The 22,040-nt window shown below is 36.9% G+C and overlaps 1 protein-coding gene and 1 pseudogene across 1 annotated transcript; one reads left to right on the forward strand and one right to left on the reverse strand.

Moving 5' to 3' along the window:
* The first annotated feature begins 1,149 nt into the window (after window positions 1-1,149).
* LOC113346378 lies at window positions 1,150-2,256 on the forward strand (annotated as a pseudogene).
* A 418-nt stretch (window positions 2,257-2,674) lies between these two features.
* On the reverse strand, window positions 2,675-20,341 carry LOC113346412 (sister chromatid cohesion protein PDS5 homolog A-like). The gene is made up of 32 exons (XM_026589944.1): window positions 20,034-20,341; window positions 18,553-18,750; window positions 18,272-18,453; window positions 17,116-17,245; window positions 16,578-16,799; window positions 16,233-16,443; window positions 15,987-16,138; window positions 15,750-15,910; window positions 15,517-15,666; window positions 15,396-15,444; window positions 14,542-14,733; window positions 13,261-13,443; window positions 12,295-12,437; window positions 11,505-11,631; window positions 11,101-11,274; window positions 10,882-10,944; window positions 9,733-9,866; window positions 8,388-8,505; window positions 7,316-7,450; window positions 7,008-7,204; window positions 6,749-6,896; window positions 6,526-6,663; window positions 6,344-6,430; window positions 5,769-6,245; window positions 5,605-5,681; window positions 5,474-5,525; window positions 4,729-4,815; window positions 4,620-4,648; window positions 4,105-4,146; window positions 3,944-4,026; window positions 3,017-3,093; window positions 2,675-2,920 (listed from the first exon to the last, which is right to left on the reverse strand). Exons 1-32 carry the CDS (start codon window positions 20,166-20,168, stop codon window positions 2,888-2,890), a joined length of 4,386 nt encoding a protein of 1,461 aa, XP_026445729.1. The 5' UTR covers window positions 20,169-20,341; the 3' UTR covers window positions 2,675-2,887.
* Between the last annotated feature and the right edge of the window lie 1,699 nt (window positions 20,342-22,040).

Consider the following 22,040-nt stretch of genomic DNA (forward strand, 5'->3'; position numbering starts at 1 on the left):
AAGATGGGTTGATCTTAGGGGAGATAAAGCAGACAAAGTAAAGGAAATCAGTGGTAATTGTATTTCTGAGTGTGCGGTTGTCGAACTATGAAAGATCGGAGCTTGAGAATGGTAAGCTTGTTCTGTTTTTCTGGATAGATAAAAGAATCTATTTATAGTGGTTATGGACACACACTGTTTCCTCGTAGGTAATGGATATAGTGGAGAGATGGAGATCGTGGAGGTAGTGCTAAGATCATGCCTGCTATACTAGGAAAGTTTCTGGAAACTTTTTCACTATTATTCCATTATCTCTTCAACTGCTAAGTGTCACCACTACTCGTTACTTTCTCATCATGGTGGGTTTCCACGCCGCATGTTGCTGTAAAACACCTTATCAATGCCCCATGTAACATGTTTTGATTTCTCGTAGGAATTAGTGGAGTCACGGATTACCTCTTGTCTTGACTACGCTATAACCATGATTTGCTTTGACTAAGTCTTCAGCTCTCAATAGGCTGGCCAGATCTTGTCCCGGTGATGTTCAAGACTGTCTTGAAAAGACAACTTAGATTCAAAGTGTGCGTGAGTAATAAAAAGTTTGCAATAGGTAAAGTGAGGAACCATTAAGCACGCATACAACAAGCGCATCAAAAGGTAAAGTGCGGAATCATTAAACGCACATACAACAACCCAAGACCTGACAAAGAAGAAGAGCTGCATAGACAAAAACCACGTCCGCCCATCAAACTCTAGATCCAGCATTCCATGACGCGAAAAGGTGCACGTCTAGCCTGCAAATGCATCCGTCAAGCTCAAGCAGAACTACGAGTAAACTTGTCCTTCTTTGCTTGAAAATTAGAAAACATCTTACACGTCCAGCTCATAACTTGAGGTTTCTATGTTTTGATTTACTTCCATATATAGCGTGAGATCTCTGATTCAATTAGGAATCAAACACTGAAACGTGTGCCAACACCTATATATATATATATAAAGTAATCCTTGCTCCCCTATCATATCACAGAATAGGGAGGAAAAAATCCTTTGTTCTCGCATACAGCATACTTCTTATTTTGCTCGAGTTTTTTTTTCTTTCTTCGCGAACTTCCATTTTCTCTTTGGTCTTTATTCCCATTTAGAAATCCTAAGCTCCGTTTCCCCCCAGTAATGAAGAGAGCCTACGAATCTGCTTCAACTTCTAATTCTCCATCTCACTCAAACCAAAGAATAGATCCTAATTGTGTTTCACCGTCTAAAAAAGAAGATGAAAACACTAGGGTATATGGCACAACGTGTTGCTGACCATTACAGTGCAAGATCCAATCAGACTTTCGAAGAGCGAGAAGCCAGTCCAATCATCCATCTGAAAAAGCTCAATAATTGGATAAAGAGTGTTCTCATTCAGCTCTACGCTCGCCGTGGAGATGTTGTTCTAGATCTTGCTTGCGGCGAGGGTGGTGATTTGATAAAATGGGACAAGGCAGGGATTGGATACTATGTTGGTATTGATATAGCCGAAGGCTCGATAGAAGACTGTAGAACACGTTCAATGGGGATGCAAACCATCATCAAAGTCGCAATAGGTTTACCTTTCCAGCACGCCTATTATGTGGCGATTGCTTTGAGGTTCGCTTGGATTGAGTTCTGAGGGATGACGGACCGTTTGATATTTGCAGTTGCCAGTTTGCCATGCACTACTCTTGATCTACTGAAGCACGTGCACGACGAGCCTTGGCAAATGTATCCGCCTTGCTTCGTCCAGGCGGGACCTTCATTGGAACAATGCCGGATGCAAATGTTATTATAAAAAAGCTTAGAGAAGCGGAGGGACTGACTTTTGGGAATAGCGTGTATTGGATACGTTTTGATGAAGAATATGATCATAAGAGGTTTAAATCATCTACTCCCTTTGGTATCAAGTACGAGTTCCATTTAGAGGATGCCGTAGATTGTCCTGAATGGATTGTTCCTTTTCCTGCTTTCAAATCACTGGCAGAGGAGTATGATTTGGAGCTTGTTTTCGTGAAGAATTTCCATGAATTCGGAGACCAATACTTAAAAAAGACAGAATTTGCTGAGCTTATGCAGCGCTTTGGTATCTTATTCTTGGGTGATGGAAATCAGGACACAAGCATTCTATCATCAGATGAATGGGAAGTAGCCTACCTGTATACCGCATTTGTATTAAAGAAGCGAGGTGAACCAGATCCTAAGCGACAGAGAACCAATAGAAGGCCGACAAATATATCAAAGGACGACATTATGCACACTTAGTGAAAGATTGATGTGTGCATGTATCCATACAAAGGATGTTTGGAGGGTTATGCTAAAGGGATGTTTGGAGGGTTAAACTGCCAAAGCCAACAATGGGGCATGGGAAGACACTGATGGAAGAAAGATTTGAGAGACCAATTCTACACAGGCTCCAGCAGTCCAGCTTGTTTATTGTAAAATTAGAGAATGAATTTAAATGACAGTATCATATAAGCTATCAAATCCTGCATATTCCTGATTAAAGTTGTGTCCATATTTGTCATTGGAAAAATAAAAGGATAAATCACCACCAATAAGAGAATGGATCCTAATCAGTTTAACTGGGATACTAAAAATAAATCCCCAAAACTAAACAGATAAACTGGTAGACTCACTTGCGGTGAAAGAAAATAGACATTTTCGCTACTGAATCCGCCGCTATAATCCCAACAGGAATTACTTTAACATGTTCAAAATATTAACAATTCGGATACTAACATGAGGCGAAAAGATGCAGTTTACAGGTGTGTGTATATATATACAGTTCTACCAACTAATTCAGCCAGCACTATCTAACAAAAGGTGACATCTTAAAGACTATTTACAAAGATTGATACTATTTGAGCAACACCAGTTAGAACCAAATCAAGGCTTAAGCTTTTCGACTCCGAGTTCTTCGAGCAACCTACGAATAACGAAAACAAATATGAAACACAACAAACACAAGAATGATACAATAACAAAAGTATAACCATACTACTAGCGAGATGGACAAACTTACAACATCCTCCTCCATATCAATGACTTCAGATGCTCCAGAATCCGGTTTCTGTCCTTGCACCTTCTCTTTGATTGCTCCTGAAAAGTTTACCAAGACGTCCATGAGATAAAACTGAAGGTGCACTTGTACTTCAATTTGACATGGAAACTAAGAAAAGGAGAATCCATTTATTGTCGATTAGATATCAAAACAGTGCTAGTTTTCTGAAATAAAACTATACATGAGCCACAATGGTGTACTTGTCCCAACGACAAAAGATATAGCATGTGGGCATTGTCATCATCTCAACATGACTACCATAAAAAAGACGACCAAGTTAAATTACATAATGTTATAAACTTTGAAATGTTGACAAAAGATACAGATAATCACCGCAAATGTACACCACTTTCTTTCTAATACGCCAACTAAAAGTAACGACATTGAAGGATAAAACCAAAATATGCACCCAAACTAAATGACAGTGTATTAGCAATTATTTTGCAGTGCCACCAAACTAAAATTCAATAGAAGATGAAAACTTTACTATCACAGGCAAGCATAAGCAAGGAAGTATCACGATCCAGTAACGCTCAACACATCTAATAGAATAAAGTATAAACTGATAAGTTCAGCTTCAATGTATGTCATCAGGAGCATCCTCAATCTTAAAACAAACCTATCTAATGTGGAAGAACCATTGGTTGATCTCACTTTATGCTCATGGACATGTGACTCGACTATGTGAAGCGAAGCGGATTGTAATAAATGGAGGATAAATAATCAACCAAATTTAGATATGTGATAATCCACAATGCATCACAAGGTCAAGGACAACACATGGTTGACTCCCATGGATTTGAATGATAAGGCCAATAGACAAACATCCAGGGTACTTGAAAGTAGAACAACAGAACGCGGATGGTGCCGCAGCAAAGGGAGCCTTACCAGTAATAACAGAACCCTTCCTCTTATTTGATGCATTCTTTTGTCGTTTTACAGGTTTATCTCCAGCATTAACACCAGCATCACTGCATCACTTCCTATATGAGTACAATCAAAAAGAATAAAAACAGATTGAATAAAACAAGAGAAGGGTCATCTCTAACCAATATGAAGACTCTTTCTGTTGACATAGATCTTGACATTTCCTGCAACATTAAAACCAAGTTTAAAATTCAAAAAACTCAAAGCATGGGATCACAAAAAGCACCTAGTCTAGTAAAATGAAAAATAGTGTTTATTTACTTTCAATGACTTTCAAAAATTATAAAGCTATGTTTATTTACTTCTTTGTCTGTTTGAATGCCAATTATTGCAAACAGAAAGGTAAAATATCCTTTGAATATGGACATTCAGAATGAAAAAGGCCATGTAGATTCATAAACAGAAACTATGTGTACTTAGGAAGTCACTAGTTCATGGTTTTCACTTTTCATAATCCAGCATCTTACATTTGAATATGCAAATATTCATGTTTTCCTACGCAACCATGGACCAAACTTAGAAACATCGGCCTAACGGCCCTAATCATATGAATCAAATTTTCATAAGGGATGGATCATGGATGACATCCACCACTGTAAAATGAAGTTCAAAAAAGACAGAGTCCTTAAGCACTCACCGGAGCTTCAAGTCCACCTTGTTTCCCTCCTGTGCCAACAAAATTAGCTGTAAGCACAGATTGGAAAGATATATATTTGAAAGATCAGATTGCACTGTTAGCATCTTACCTCCTTCGGTGAGGAGGGACTGTCTATGAACTCCCAATTCTCACTTGCCAAGTTTAACACTTCAACATCCCCAGAATCAGAGGTAATCTTCAATAGCAGCAGTGAAAAGATGAATCAGGCACAGAAATAAGGCCATTACAGATAGGCATAAAATTTCTACAGATAATCAAGATGCTACTTGGGTTTCCTAAAAGAAGGAACAAAACACGCAGGACAAAAGAAAATAACCAAATAGACTAGAAGCACTAGAATCACTGAACTAGCAGTAATGTTAGATAAGAAGCTGATATGGTTTTCCAATCAATCTCAGCAAAATACCGTCGATGATAGCCAAAAAAGTTGGGTGAAGGAACAATCATGTCACCTCGATAAAAGTCGGAAGACACATGCCTTCCCACAATAAATTGAAGTACAAATGGAAAACTCCCTTAGCACGTTCTGGAAACCACAAAAACATAAAGCCAGGAGAACAAAAGTCTGACGAGCATTAAAGCTGATACAAGGCTTAGGTAATGATTGGATGATGGAACGGAATCACGTTCTCCAAAGCAAGAAAGGCCAGAGAGGGGGCTGGGTTCACACTACATCTTCCCCTGGAATTATAATGACCAAGTGGTAAACCAATGAACAGACAAGGTCTTTGCTTTAGGAAGAAGGTGTCTTTACTTCACCTATTTTGTGCAATTCTGTGTCAAATGAAGAAGATGATAAATGTACTAATATGGTGGATACTTTGGGTACTTACCTTGTGAGAACTGTCTTGAGAATTGAATTCATCGACAGTACCTGAACAGAAACTGAGACAGACACAAAGATAACATCAAAAATAAAAACAACAAGTTTGGCCATATTCTGTATTACTTTATTATTGCTCACCCATTATCAACTGAGGACCACACTTTGACCCGCTTCCCAATCAACATCTCATTTGTATTACCAGCTTTTTGAGCATTCTGTTAATTATAACCATCCCATACATTAAAAAAAAATTGCATGGTAAGCATTTAATTTCATGTTGAAAGAACACAGTAAGTGCAAACCTTGGATCTGCGATTAACAACACTATCAGTCTTTGTCTTTTGCCTACCAAGGTCTTCTGTAGGAGTGCAATCCGCTAATTGCATATCTGGGTCTGAAACTTGTGACTCAGACATTGGAGGCCTTGTGATGACAGATCCACAAGATGACGAAAGTTCATCTAGTCCCAGGTTTTGATCAGCAGATTCAGATACTCCTTTCATGTGGTTATCAGCATCAGAAACTACAAGGTGAGCTCCGAATGATCTAGAAGCCGTGCGAGATGCTACCACTTTAACTTTATCTGTACCACTTGCTTGCTGCCTCACATGAGGTTCTACTTGCTGCTCAGATGATTTTTTGGTGTCTTCTTTTTTTGACCTGCTTTTCTGAAATTCCATGTGGTTGCTTGTTGGCAAGTTCGTACTGTGCTTTACACCAATTACCTGAATAGTATCATTTTGAAGTTTTCTGCCACATTTCACTGGAGGGCTAGATGGCTGACGTCCAAAGATACAGATATTGTTAGGTCATGCCCAATATTCATGGGTAAGCAAAAGAAAATCATACTAAGTGATTAAAATTAGTAACAAAGCACCTGAACAATTTCAGGTTCAGATACATGAAGAATTCGTTTAATGAATCTTTTATCCAACGGAAACCCAGTCAAAAGATTTAGATTATCCTGCACACGCAAAGAAACAAAAAGGTGTACTCAGGGTAACTGCAAGCCATAATACTTCACCTATAACTAACGGAAAACTCTGAGCAAGAACTTGCCTCATCATGTTTCGGGTCAAGTCTACTATAGAAGGACGATGGTAGTTTGATCTGACTAAGAGTATGAGACAAAAGCGTGCAATCAGCACTCAGCTCTTTCAAAATGAGAATACCGATTTCTGCTAGTATGTGCAGCTTCTGCAGTTCAAAATTCAAAATTAGTAAACGTAAACTAATGTGTTCAGAAAGAAGATTCCATTTTGTAAAGGATCCAGTTACATACATGAGTCGTACGAGCATCAACAGCATCTTCAGCCTTCTTAATAGCAAGAAAAATACTTGGCAAATATGACAAATTGTTGTACACAACATTCTTACTACTATCAACAAAAGTGGCATTTACGAATGCTCGCAAAGTAACCACCAGTGGACTGCAATAGAAACAAAAACAGAATGCATCAAGTACGAGACTGGTAGTCAACATTTAGTCACGGTGTGGTATTCAAAACCACATTCATTAAAAAACCAACGTACTATAATACCTGCAGAACTGAGCATATGTTTCTTCATCTTGACAATTTTCTGAAGGAAAACCTAGATCATGAGCAAGGACAGGGATCAAGAACACCAATATGTATTCTGGGTAACCTGTTAGGCTTCCTCCTAAATCCTCATTTCCTTGGTGGACCCTAGCATCTTTACCGTAATCTTTAATGAATTCTTCCAGATATTTCAAGGCCTAGAATAGAATGAATTAAATCAAATAATAGGAGATGACATACATTATAAAAAAAATGAAATTTAAAAAAAAAAATCACAATGAAGCCGTTGAACAAGGAGATTAATATACATCAGCTTGCACATCTTTGGAGCAATCTGAGGCACCTAAAGCAAAAGCACAAGCATATCTGATTGGGATAGCTCGTTCCTTCAACAGTTTGTGTACTTTATCAAGAAACGATCTGCGGACAGGAGATGAAGGGTCCTGTAGTAACACGAGCAAAAATAAATATGGTGAAAACTACAGTATTACATGAGGTCTGGGAAGGTTATGGAAAGTATTCCGCATATTAAAAGATAGGCCCAAAACAGATGTGAGAATATTTATTTGAAGTGCATCACAAGAGGAATTTTGGTAGCAGTAAATGCCACTTCAGTTAACAATTGATTTGTCACTATGCATGTATGACAATAACCTTCAACTTTTCAAGGTTTGTAGCTACAGAAAGTGTTACACATAATCCACACAACACAAGGATTCCAAAATGTTTGTTTCCTGAATCAGCCATAACTAAATTATGGTCAAAACAACAGAAAGAACAGCATAGGGTTATTTGGAGAACGGTGCAAGAATGCAATTTCTGGAAAATAGCGAAAAGAAAAACGGCCTAGATGGTACCAAATCAATAGTTGATCATCCCCTTGAATAATCTAGACTTGACAGAAAATTCTAACAAAAGAAACAGGAAACTCTAATATTTAGAACCCATCATACAATAGTTGGATGGCTATCATTTTCATTCCAATCAGCACATGATGAAGATCCAGTTTTTAGAATTTGTGAAAACTTTCCTTGTTTATTATTTAGATCATTCACGACAAAAATTAGCTTTTGAATTGGTCCAAGGCGAAAAATGGGCCACTTAATTAAAGTTGTTTCTTAAAAGAAGCAAGCACTGATAAATGAAGAGGCGGAGAAGATACAAAGAACCATGTCAAGACTATCAGAGCGCATGTTCACGTACATTTATACGCTCGAAATACTTCATTCATATCATTTACATACTAAACGATTTCAGCTCTTTAGGTTTAGACAGACATATTTCAGCTGATTTTTTGAAGTCATCCTACACTTATTTTATTTTTCAGTTTATTAATGTTCGATTGTATCTACACATAATATATAGCTACAGTTTCCATACCCTAGCCTTGAGAATTGTCATGCTAAAGATTTGCGGTGAAATATGCAAATCCCATCTGCGAGCAAGGCGGAGAACGGCCTTCGCAGCAGCTAATCTGATGTGAGCTTTGTCACTTACACTGCATAAAATTTCACGTACTGCATGTCAGAGAACAGCAGAAATAGGTTTTCATGCTCATCTATAAAATAATTATGTACTTGTCTAGTCCGTCTATTTACCCCAAAAGACAATCATCTCAGTCCCAAGTCCTTGAGACTATAATTTCGATCCAATAACCACATTAGCAAAATCAATAATTTTAAATAGCACACTTTCATGTTTTTGTAAACTAGACCCAAAATACTAAATTCCACAAAAAGAAAAGAAACAATCTATTTGAGACAACAAGAGTTTGACTGATAAGTGAAGCATAAAGCCATTCAACAGAAGTTTCCTATGGCTGCACTTAGCTGCTTTTCTGTATCTTCTGTTCTTTTCTGGAGTGTAGCATTTTTGATGTAGATTTCATGTTCTCAAACAGTCCTACGGATAAGATGATGATGATAATTTAATTTTTCGTAGTTGTCTATTTGAGTCTATTGGAATTTATGACAAACTGTAAGTTTTTATTTGTCAATGTAAGTTGGTGATGACCTCAGATTTCAAACAGACCTCGGGTAAGATGATGACGATAAAGGCACAGCAGATAATCCATAACTTCTCTAGTCATCTTCTTGCCCTCTTTACCTAACTGATTTTTCTCCTAAGCGGCTTCTATCAATATATCCCATGTAAGTTTAGCATGTTGCAGAAGGGTCTCAATCTGGAGTACCCTTTCTTTCACTTCCATCAGGAGGAAAAAAAATACATCCAAGAAAACAAACTCTACAAGCCAGAAAAGAAACTCGGTGTTGTCTACTGAACCCACCTAAAACTAATAGATAAGAATAGACATTCAGCTTTTTACTTTACATCCTTCCGCATTTTTTTTACTTGTTACCGCCGACCATTAAACTAACCTATCTTTCAGGTTATGTTGCCTAACCAAAGTTTGACAGATCTCCAGCTCTCTATTTTATCGTTTTTTTAGGTTTATGCAACAACAGTTGGTCTCGTGTGCTAAAGCAGAAATTACATAGTTCAGAAAATGTTCATCTTTAAGCTAAAAGCCTTATCAAGTACTATGGATTGCAGAACAAAAAGAAAGCAAAACTATATATGACCAATAGTACATATTGAAAAAAAAAATTACCTAAACTTCACAAACAACTGCAAGTGTAGTTGAAATCATCAAAACTCCAATATCCGTCATGGATAAAATTACTAGTACAAAAAGTAATCAAGCAATTTGGTTATAGATTATTACCTTGAAAAATCAGCCGAAGTTTTACCCTCAGGCAGCATCTTCAGCAAAATATCCAGCAACTTATTTACATGACGTCTGATATGAGTTCCTTGACGGGGTAGAAAGCTCTTCACTAGTGTTTTCAGCCCATAAATCTGCATGACCAACAGCGAGTCAGCACAAAGAAAGCACACCATTATTCACACTCTAAATTGGATCTTAGGGAGTAAGGGTTAAACATGGGACACAATCAATGACTAGCCACATGATGCGCAAGTAAATGTCTGACTCAAATTATTAAAAAAGATATGCTCTACAGCATTAAACATCCTAACATTCCATTGCATTCCAACATCCGACAACCTTTGCAGCCCCATCTACTACTACCGCCATCAATCCCAGTCTTCTACCTTCATTGTCAATAAGCCGTGTCACCTCCACCAACACATCATTGCCACCAGTTTTACCACCACGTGACAATTAATACAACACCGCCACAACATCACTTAAGCACCAGGTCACCTTCACCAAAACATGGAACCACAGCATCATGGATAATCATCACCCATTGTCACCACCCTTACCATGCTAAAACCAACACGTAATCACAATGTTTAAAGATATAAACAGTTCCCAATTTAAGTAACGCACTTCAGCTAACTTTTAACCATCAGTTTCATTCCATGGAGTTCAACTTTTGTGAGTAAAAGCACCTATCTACAACCCATATATGATGACATACACATATATTGATACTGACCCTACATTTTGAACGTGAGAACACTTTTCCCCTAAATGTTAAATTTAAATACTGCTAAGAGGAAAGGAGGACACTTTTTCTTCATCTGCTTGACATTTATAATCTTATTCAACTTCTAGTTCTATATGAAATAACAAACGCAACTTGATTATTCTATATCTTCAAGTTTTTACTCAAAGGGAAAGTCCTGCCGAGTGGATTTTATCCAGAAAATGCTGGAAATCCACTAAAAGAGTCACAGTATGGGACTCACGCCATCTTTCTTTTCCATGGGTATATCCACCATGTGGTTGGGTCCCGAAGTTAATCCATCATACAGAAACCGCTATCCCAACAAAACAGACTGCGGACACAAACCCGATTGTATAGAGTAGTCAAAATTTTCAATTAATTATATCGTCAACCCTCACCTTCAGTTTGCAAGAACTGCTGCAGGGAAATTCCTCATCAGATGGAACAATAGGATCTCCTGGCTGCGCCAACAAAAGTACACAAGTTTCCTTTTTTCCTTTAGAACACAACCTTGAACTAGTCAAAATAATATGCATATCATAGTAGACGACTTGTCACAAACTACAAATTACCCCAGAAACACTACGGCAAGTAAAATTCAATTAAGAAGAACTCACATCAGCTTTGCCAAATATACTGTGAATGATGGCAGTGATCTCCTCCTCTCGAGATTCAAATGTTGGTACAGAATATTGTGCGATAAAGCCCAGAGATTGTAAAATTGTTGGGAGTCTTGGGCCATTCTCTCTAGCTTGAGGGGAATCAACGAGTTTAAGAGAATCAACAAGTTTCTGGGAATATGCCAAAGGATAACATAAGCATAATGTTCATCCATCCAGGAAATGCATTTCACAGACTAAGTCACTCGAGGATCCAGCAAATCAACAAATATAACCGAAAGTGGCCTATACGGACACTCAGAAAAAAGAAATGAGAGGTTCTCATTACAAAGCAATATTACACAAAGCTTATACGAAAATAATATCCAAATGGTTCAACAACCAACCGTGGATCAGCATACCTCGTATAAATCTGAGAATACCATTTGAACAGACGCCCCACCCAGTGCAACAATTGACAAAATAGCATATTTTGACTGCACACGAGTTCCTTCCAAGCATAGCCTCTCCAATAAAGTGTGGATGTCGCTAAAAGGAAGAAAACATGGCAAGTTGGATCATTTATAAACAAGTCATAAAAGCCACATTCTAAACAGAAAAAGATCAAAAGAACTTCTCATAAAAGCCAGGAAGTTCAGCCGTGAACAAATATTACTGCTAAGTGAGCCTCACATCCATATTAGTTGAATTGTTAGTTTACAAACAATGCCATTTCCTAGAGATAAATACTTCGCCAAATGTTCGTCATGTGTGTAATGACCTTCCGATACCAAGTAGGAAGAAAGATGAATATTTAAAAACGTATATATTGAGAAGTCAAGATGCTACTAATCTGATAGTCCCATACTACACTGTACCGTGTACAACATGCAATACCACTACCATCATAAAAAGCATATAATAAGAATCTGGACATAGGAAGCTCTGGTTCATGAAGACGGATAATTGACTGCTTCCCTTGGCCAACTAGCAAACGCAGATGGACAATTACAGTTTAGTGACACAAATTGCAGAAAACCTTTGCACTGTTTTCTAGGTCAGAAAAAGTGTTCAAACCTTAGATAAGTACACATAGGATCTACAGATATTTGCTATAAACATTCAGAGTCAAGTATTTGTTTCCTTATTTATTTCGTACTTCATAGGTTTTTCGCGGTTAGTGAACATTCCACAAAATAAGGAAACAAGTACCTGAGTTGCATACAGATGTGAGAACCTGCTTTTGACAAGATCTGAAGCAGTTTATCACAAAAAGGATTATCTTCCTCCAACAAAAGCTTCCTCAACAGCTCTTCAGATCCTTGTAGCAGCGAGGGAAAAACATTTGTAATCGTCTAGTTCAAGTAAATGGAAGTAGAGTAAGTAACGACTTTACTATTTGAATAATGTGTTACTTGGCTACGGCAGAAGTTTGTGACGAACTAAATGAATTTCTTAGAGCATCATAAAAATCCATAGTTTTAAATGATCAGTCTCAACGTATAGGAGAAATAAAAAATCACAAACTAAAAGGTTTTTACGGTAGCACCTCTGATAACCTCACAAGATTACACCTAATATCTAAGCCAAAGTATGTGTTCATGAATTTTAGGAGGTAACCACACAAGTAATGGCTTGTAGGTGTGAAGAAACTTTTCCTAACTCAAACAACAATTTTGAAATAAGCTACTGGATAAATGTATCTGACTTAAAACTTCAGAAATTAACAGTTCAAAAAAAATATGGTGAGTAATTTTTTTATATACTCCTTGAATCCTTCACATGTCTATGCTCTAGTGCTTGCTTGCTGAAGTTACACCAAATGGTTTAAACACAGAACAACAGTTCAAGACAGCAATCACCTGATGCAAATTCCAATAATAACTATCGCCAGTCTAGTGGACAAATGAGGTTTAAATACAAGTCATACCAAATGGCCCGGGTTACACTTAGTGCATATAGCCATATACATCATGAAACACTTCTTAGTCAAAGAGAATACTAATACTAGCATGAAGTTCACAATAGTTACTTATATATAGAATGGTCATTCATGCTAGATAATGAAAATCAATTACTGCATTAGCACACTGCAAATGAAAGACATCAACGGGCTACAGGCCCAACTAAGAATTATATAATTATATCCAGATCACTATTCCAAGCAAGGGTTCTTACCATTAGAAGATTGATGGAAGACGTAACAATTTTTTTCTTCCTATCCACATGTTTCTCGGAAAGATCTGATAGTATGCAGAATATGTGTTCTGAACCAAATAAATTATGCGAGCATTTCGCAGAGAGTATTCGTAAAAACTCATAAAGTGGATGCTTGTTGCCAACTCTTTTAAGGAAAGTGTCCTGAAGAACAAAGTAAGTGTTAAACAGAATAAAATAATTGAATTTCCGGCAAATGTGCAAAACACAAACTATACTTTATGCCTAGCGGCGTTGACTATCATGAAAGAATAGGGATTGGTTCAAAAACAAAGGCCATTTGATAGGCTAGAGAAGCTGTTATTTTCGGGCATTTGCATGAATTTCTGCTGACGCTATATTCACTTTCGAAGGACTGCAAGTTGGTTACCAGGGCATCAGACATTCCTAATTTAGGCACCAGAACAACTCTTTCTCCAAGCCATTAACCAAAAGTTTCTGTCATGATGGCAGGGGATGCTGCAACCTAGTACTGAGTTACAACCAGAATAGGTGAAGTACTCATGTTGGAATATATCTGAACTTTGTACACCCTAAGAATATGAAATTGGACTATGGAGACTTTCATGTAGCCAAATATTTGATAAAGCAAGCATGGGCTCCTAGTATCTCATAAACCAGAACTACTGAGATTGCCAATCCTATAATCGACCATGTCTTGCTGCTGTTCTTTCTTCCTCTTCTTTAGGAGCCAACACTAGTGTGTATTATATTAGCATATAATAGTGACTCAAACATAGAATTTCACTTTAAAATAGTACTCCATCAGTCCCCAAAAGAGTGATACTTTTCCCGTAGATATTTTTCCCAAATAAATTGATAGTTAACAATAATAAGGCCACATTTCTAAAATTACCCATTTAAATAATTAGTGATGTTAAATTGATCTCTAAGAAATATATATATATAATTTGATAGTCATGTTCGTCGTTGCATAGATCTTTTAATATGCTTTCTAACAATATAAAGTTTACAAATACCCGTGCCTTAGTTTGAGACATATGTCATTTCTAGATTCTCATATATCGTTATATATATAGGTATAATTAGAAAAAAGTATATACCGTTATATATAAGGGTTTAATTTCCTTAAGATTTATGCAAATAATGAGAGTGTGAATCTTTCAGGGACGTAAAGAGTAAAGTTAAAATATATAACACAGCATTCATCATTCAGGACAGAAATAAAACTGTTGAATTCTTTCGGTTACTAATGCAGATTATCATAAAAAGATAACTTACTCTAAAGTTGCACGATGTTAGAGAATTTGTCTTCCCATCCAACAGCTGAGCCAAATCCTTAAAGATGCTGTTGTCTTTCATTTGGTTCAACTTTTGAAAACACTCTTCAGCTTTCAAAGGATCAGCAAATGATGCTGACATCTTCACGAATGAGCTTTTGGTTCTTTGCTGCAAATTTTCTATACTGGTCTCCTGCAGTAACTCCACATGAATCAACTAAACAAGTTGTAGATAAACATTATTAAAAACAATGACTGTCATAGCCTGCATGCAAACGAAGTATCAACATGGCAAAGACAAAAACAGGGGGGCCAATAAACAAATAATAAACACAGTGGCGTTGTTCGTAAGGGTACATCAGCTTAAACTAAGCAGATTAGGGACACCGATGTGAGTGTGCTAAAATTCCAAGGCCAACTACCCGTATGGATAGAGGATGTGAGCCCTACAACTAAAAATATGTTGTATGTCGGAAACGAGCTTCAGTGTCATGTTATAAATGGGGTAAAATGTAAAAAAGAAAGAAGGAATGTGTTCAAGCATATGACTCGGCTGACAAAATCACATATATAGATCAAAGTAGATCCACTGGTACTAAAATTAAGCACACATGGTTGACGCTTGAGAATGTGGACCATATAGGCTCTAACAGGGTGAAACTAGAACAAAAGTTTAATGAAAGATCCAGGTTGAGGTAAATGAACGGCAAATATGTATAAATGACTTGGATTTACAAATTATTGCGGGTGAATAGTTTCTGATTTCTTAATAAAGAAGCCTAGGAAGGAGTGCATGAACTACATAAATGTATTTGTGCAACCATGCACTTCCAGTTTGTTACTCCAGGATCATACCTTTTCTTTTTTCCGAAAAGCCAACAATGATTGCATCTCAATCTGAAACCTGAAAAAGAAACACAAATTATCATAGCGAAAAAGGGATTCCACAACCACAGAAGCAGTACAGAGCCATTACCTCCATTTCTGAGACAAAATGGTATTTAATGCCTTTGTATGAGCGCCTGTGAAAAGTGAGAACATATGAATCCAATGCTTCATTTTCTCTTCAACGGAAAGAGTGGGTGGGAAAAGATCATCAGCAAGCACAAGTTCCATAATATGGGGCCTGAAAAAATCCATAAATATTATCAAGACCTAATAGAACGGCTTCCAACAGGAGCTACAAAATTAAGGTGTCAATAACTATACCTGAACTCCTTGCAATCTTTATCATAGCAGAGCATCAATATTCTACCTGGAATCTGCTCAAAGTGGTCAGCCAGTTCTTCATTGACACACTCAGAACACTTAATACAGTAATTCCGATAAAGGTCCAGCAACTTCCGCATGGCATTTTTCCTAACAGACACCTAACAAGAAGACAGAACACAGTAATATCAGCATCATATCATAAGCTAATAAAATTCTCTTTCCACAAAACCTCACCTTCTTGTCTCGAAGACGATCAGTAACCTTCAATATCAGTTCAGATGATTGAGGTATACATTCCAGATTGGACTTGAACAAATCACAAAGCGTGACCACGGCTTGTGTTCTCACTTTATCATCAAAATCCAAGAGTCTTCCTTTAACAATATCTGCAAAAGACACATGTCAACCACAGAGATGAAAGGTTAAACTGACAAGATAGCATTTCACAATCTATACTAAATGGACTGCTAAATCGCATACCTAGAACATTCACTGACTTGGCCGGGTTGGACAGGTAGCAAGCTGTAGCACATTGCAAGGCAGTAACCCTAACTTCCACAGACTTGTCGGAGAATCTTCTGAAGAACTCCGAAAAGAGTTGTGTGTAATCGCATGCAATATCTCCTTTGGATACAACAAAAAGCTTTCCGAGTAATTTGACAGCTTTAATCCGGACATCCACTTGTTCAGCCTAGCAATGAAATTAGTCATCAATCACCAACTGGTAACACCAAAACATTTACGCTCTAAGAATATGGCTGATGCAAGAAGCAAGAAAAATCCACGATATCTAGTGTCAAATGAAATGGAATATGACAAGGATACCAGTAATTCTTCTGTCAAGCGTGGAATGACAGCAAGGACCAACTGTTTGTCGCACTTGTAAACTTCAAATATAATTTCATGGTAAAAATCTCTGAGGTCACTCCCTTCTTCATCGCTCCCCGAGAAGCAAGATGACAAAAATCCATTGATGAGGGGCTCGAGCTTTACAGTGCATTGCCTCACAATATCAACAGCAAGCTCATAAGAAGAACGGGAAGCGTCCTGCAAATGGAGAACTAAAATTACACAGAAGCTTAAGGACGAAAGAATTACACTTCTTAAAAAAGAATCAATTCCATATATAATATGAGTTTGGATGCTTTGACAATCTACATTTCAATTTAAATGGATGCAAAAAAAAATTTTAAAAAGTCTTTTCACAATCCGAAGTATTTGCCATAACATCTACACCAGAAACCATGCCCGACGAAAACGTGTTTCCAGTTTAACATCCCACAGGGGTATAGAAAGCTCATAAATTTTTTGAATCAAAGATGAAAGAGAAAATACAAACTAAGATCCACCAAGATATTGATACCTCCTCGGCCTTCAGAAGATTCTGCAAAATCACGTCTAGCAGAGGTTGAGGAACCCTCTCTTCTAGGTCCTCTATGATAAGACTCATTATAGACAACATAGACTGCTTCAGGCTCTGTTGATGCTGCTTTCTGTAAACAACATGGAAAATACAATTGTTGAAGTAGATATTAGTTGAAAGTATAAGAGCTTGTTAACTTACTAAATACTTAGAGCTAATATATCAAAATCGGAGCAGATTTAGACACTGGTAAAGGAAGAGCCATTTGCTACCACTTCCTCTAAAGCCAAGTTTCTAGAGTGAATGATAAGAATATATAAATATTAGAGTTCAAACAAAGAATTGACATAAACTTGGCAACATTACCGCTGGAGACTCGACAACAAGACCCCAAACACCTCAACAGTGACACCACATTAACAACCACTTAATCCACAATGCTGGACTGTCAGCAGATGGCTAGACGCATGACAATGTGAATCACAATTGCATAACTCCATGTGTTTCATAAATCTGAAGGTAATATGTGGTAAAAGAAATTTTTTTCTAAACTTCAGTGTTTCGAAATTGACAAGAGGATAGTTGAAACAAATTTGAATAGTAAAACCCTCGCTTGGGTCCTGGTAATCAGAACACTGGTGATAATGCTTCGACTAGGGCAAAGGCTCTTTGCTTGGATAATGGGGAAGTCTTTACATGGTTATATATGCAGCACAGGCCAATGAAATTCATTCTAGTAGAATGATAAGCCTATGTCTTCTAGACTGTTTCTTAACATAGAATCCCATGTATACTACAAATGACCCTAGACATAAATGAAACATGAAAGTGAGAAAATTGACTTTGAAGCACATATAGTGGTACGAGAAAATCCATATTACCAATGATATCAGAGGAAGATCGAAAACACTATCAGGTAACGAACTTCTGAGTGTAATTAACAACTAGTGCCAGGACATAAATATCAGAACTAGTCTACTAGACTTAATTTATATCCTAGCATAGGTATATTCTGGCTAGATAATGGGAGTAGGATGCTCAACCTTGTAAACAGTGTCAGAGATTCATTCACTGGAAGCCTAATAGACATTAATAACAACAATGAAAAGTTGCAGTATTGATCTTTAATCCTGAAAGCATTAGTGGACGGTGATACCTCACAGCAGCAAAAAAGACAGTGAACATCTCCACGACTAGGTTGCTGCAGCCGATGTCAAGCATGAGAAGACAACATTTAAGCCTTGCTACGGTCTCCAATATTTCGACTCTTTTTGAGAAATAGGGGCTTGTTGTATCAGCTAGCTCCGAGAACATACTGACTATAAGATTAAATATGTCCTGCGACCAGAAGCAGAAAGTTTGAGGGATATGGAGATATGTGAAAAAACAAGACAAAAGTTATAGCCACATGATTCTATAATGATATAAGCATGTTACCGTTAATACTTCATCGCTGTAAGGTGGAGCTGGTGCCAGGACCCGCATGATTTGACAGAAGCAGCCGGCCACCAAAACCTTAACATCTTTATCTGTATGATGAAGCAGGTTATGACGAACAAGAGAAGCACTTAAGGGTTCTATTGCAGACTGCAGTGATTCAGACTGATTTAATGTGCGAAAAGCTTTCTCGGCTTCCTGCAAAGTAGAACATAAGATATTAGAATAAAACTAGACCTCATGATAAACGCAAACCTAACAAAACAAAAAACATTTCATGACTGAATAATATGAAATGCTAGCTGACAAAAAAATCAATGATACCAATCCCAGTCCCTTAGAACCAAGAATATAAGAACAAGACGCAGCGCAGCACTGTCATGGACATAGGATCCATCCTAAACTGTCTTATCCACACTGATGTACATCACAAAACAAGATCTATATGAAAAGACATGCATATACATACGTTTATATTTGTTCGTGCCACAGCCATCTGTAACATATTTAAATTACAATTTTACAAAGAAATGCATAATCATTCTATGGAACTATTTCAGTTAACGTATTAAGATCCAGGAATAACTTATGTGCAAGTGTGGCTAAGTATGGTAGTTATATACATTTTTAGAAGACAATTAAGACGTTTGAAGATGGCCGAGATCCCTAACCGTTCTCAATAATCACTAGCATACAACATAGGATTGACCACCAACTAGAAGATGCATCTACTTTTGCTGAGCCCTACTTAAGGATAATTACAAACCACTGGAGCAACTTATATCAACTTCAGAGAAAAACATTTAGTCAACAGAATATCTCAATACTTGTCAAAGAAATATTAAACAATAAGCAAATGTTTACACTGATTACCAAACTAAATACGAACAGAGAAAACCAGAGAAAACCGAAATTTGCAACCATAAGAAGAAATTCAAGCATTAGAACTCATACAAAATTTAAACCAAATCAAAAGTGACATTTTCTGCAAAAATTAAGGATATATAAGTGAATGTAATGAAAAGTCAAAATGTAAACAGAACCCAAACATGTTCAACTATTTTCATGTCCAACCATAGATCCCATGGTGTTCACTGTCCACATTGAGACCTTTAATTGATTCTTCCACTTCTAGATATTAATATCCATGCACTATGGTCTTAAATATTGGCTTGACAGTATTTCCCTATACTCGAAGAAAAAATGAACATCCAAGTCCACAAAACAAAGCTAAGACTACATTAAGGCACCTCCGGAAAGGGTTTATAACTCATTCTTCCTAAATCAGGGTTTAACGAGAGAGAATCCAAAATCAGTTCATATCAAGTATACAAAGCACCAAATACTCAACTCTAAAAACCCTAAAAACCCATGAAAAATACTGGAAAAGGTAAACTGCATCAAAGATTATAGAGAAAATCTGAGAAAAAGAATCTTGTATAGCTAAAGATTAACAAAGAACAAGAGTAAATAAGTCTTACTTTGAGTAATTTGACAATAGAATCTTTGTTGAGACGAGATTTTTGTGAGAGTTGTTTACCAACATTAGAAATAATTTCAATCCCTTGTGTTTCTGTAAGCGTTTTTGTTGTTTTTGCTGCTGATGATGATGCCATGTTTGTTAATTAGGGTTACAAGAAAGAATGATCATAGATGAAAAAATAATTAAAAAATAAATAGATACTCCTCTCTCTGGTGTTGGGGGTACGGAAAGAAGGAGAGAAATGGTGATGGGAAAAAGAGGGAAGCGCTGATGAGTCTAAGGAGGCGGACGACTGGAGTGGCATTGCTCCCGCGCCCTTTTATGTGTCCGCACGTACCTGAAGTTTTTCTAGTAAGCGGCTCCCGTCTTTGTTTTTGGCTCATAGTCTCATACTATGTCACATTTTTATTTTTGGTAGTCGCCAATAAAAACCAAATGGTTACGGGTTTGTTTCGGAATGTGTTTGTATTCCGGAGCTCTACATTCCCACCAAAAATGAGCGTATTCTAATATGTATAACACCATCATCTACTATTTTGAAAATGAGTTGTTAAAAATCAAACAGATTGTTAACCATTGTTTTAGAGCAATGCTCGGTTGAATCCACACGTTTTTTATCCCGAGCTTGTTGTCAATATTAGGTTAACAAAACTATATCTTTATTTCTAGTCTATTAAGTCAAGTCATGGACTACGTTAGAATTTGGTATTTAAGTGTCAGACACCACCCTTGAAGACTGAAGATCGATGAAGAAATTTAGAGAACTTCATCAACAAGGTATGTGAAGACTGAACCATTTCATTTTACTCACTATCTTACCAATCCATCTTATGAAACTATATTGTATGACTTCTAGTACATTTATTGGAAAGAAGAAATTTTGAGTCAAACTTGTCTTGTTAAACATCTCGAAATATGATCAAGTATTAGATGTTCAAAGGTCCTTAACAATATTAGTTTGAAACAATTTATTGTTCAAGAATTAATTTGTGGATCAATCGAAAATAGTCCAAACAATGATTTTATCATTTGGGAATGTTTCAAACTTCAAAAGAGAAAAATTCAGAACTTATGTTATTTCGACTAAAGGTAGGTTGGTGAACCAGTTCGCAAATCATAGATATCTGAGTTTCTGGAACACATGAAAGTTGGCAAACCTTAAGTTCAAAAGGGGACTGTTCACGAACCGTGGTGATCTGAATTTTTATGTGTTATTGGAAAAAAAAACTAACAGTTGGCGAAGCCGGTTCACGAATCGTGTCAATTTGAGTTCACGAGCGGAGTATGGTTAGCGGACCCGGTTCACGAACCATTACACCCAGACTCTTGAATTGCGTATACGGTTCACGAACCGTTTCAACAACGATCCCAAAAAAAGTTCAGCAGATGCATAAAGATTTATTTTTTAAAATATGTTTAGTATTGCTATGACTCTTATAAACATATCTAAGACACCATTGATCATTAAAACACTTGTGTATGTGTATCATGATTAAATTCTTAAGGTTTGGCATATTTGCTAGAATAGTCATTATACACGGTTCCGGAACTGGACCACTGTGTATATTATTCTATGTTATTTTAAGACTTATTCTTAAATGCTTACTTGAAACCCTAATTAAAGATTCATCTAAACAAAGAAAGTGTTTGCTTGAATCTCAAGTTGTCTTAGCTTGAATTCTAAGAAACCCTTAGTCTTGACATCTGTAAATAGAGATGCTCTTTAAATTGAGAAATTCAATCCCTGACACTTTGTGTCCTAGTTGATAGCTAGAGTTATCCTCTATTAACCTAGGTTTCCTATGAGAAATATAATTAGGTCTACTATTAAAAGACTTCGCTTTGGAGATTCGCGAAGCTAGGTCCGCCTATATTTTACCTCGATAGTTGTTTATCATGATCTTGTTTTTCTGTTATCGAGGTTCTCATAATCTCGCTCTTTCATGCAAGATAGATAGCAACCGCAAAGTTCTTTTCATCTTAGACTTTGTGATTCCCCACGATA

Source organism: Papaver somniferum, unplaced genomic scaffold (assembly GCF_003573695.1).
Source record: "Papaver somniferum cultivar HN1 unplaced genomic scaffold, ASM357369v1 unplaced-scaffold_99, whole genome shotgun sequence".
Classification (NCBI taxonomy): domain Eukaryota; kingdom Viridiplantae; phylum Streptophyta; class Magnoliopsida; order Ranunculales; family Papaveraceae; genus Papaver; species Papaver somniferum.

What these genes read in the sequence shown, in the direction of transcription:
- LOC113346412 (XM_026589944.1), bottom strand. Translation starts at nt 20,168, where the DNA reads ATGGCATCATCATCAGCAGCAAAAACAACAAAAACGCTTACAGAAACA. An exon ending in CACATCTGTATGCAACTCAG is followed by an intron (nt 11,632 to 12,294) that starts GTACTTGTTTCC and finishes TCTTCCTTTTAG; the next exon opens with CGACATCCACACTTTATTGG. An exon ending in CAGAAAGAGTCTTCATATTG is followed by an intron (nt 4,027 to 4,104) that starts GTTAGAGATGAC and finishes GAAGTGATGCAG; the next exon opens with TGATGCTGGTGTTAATGCTG.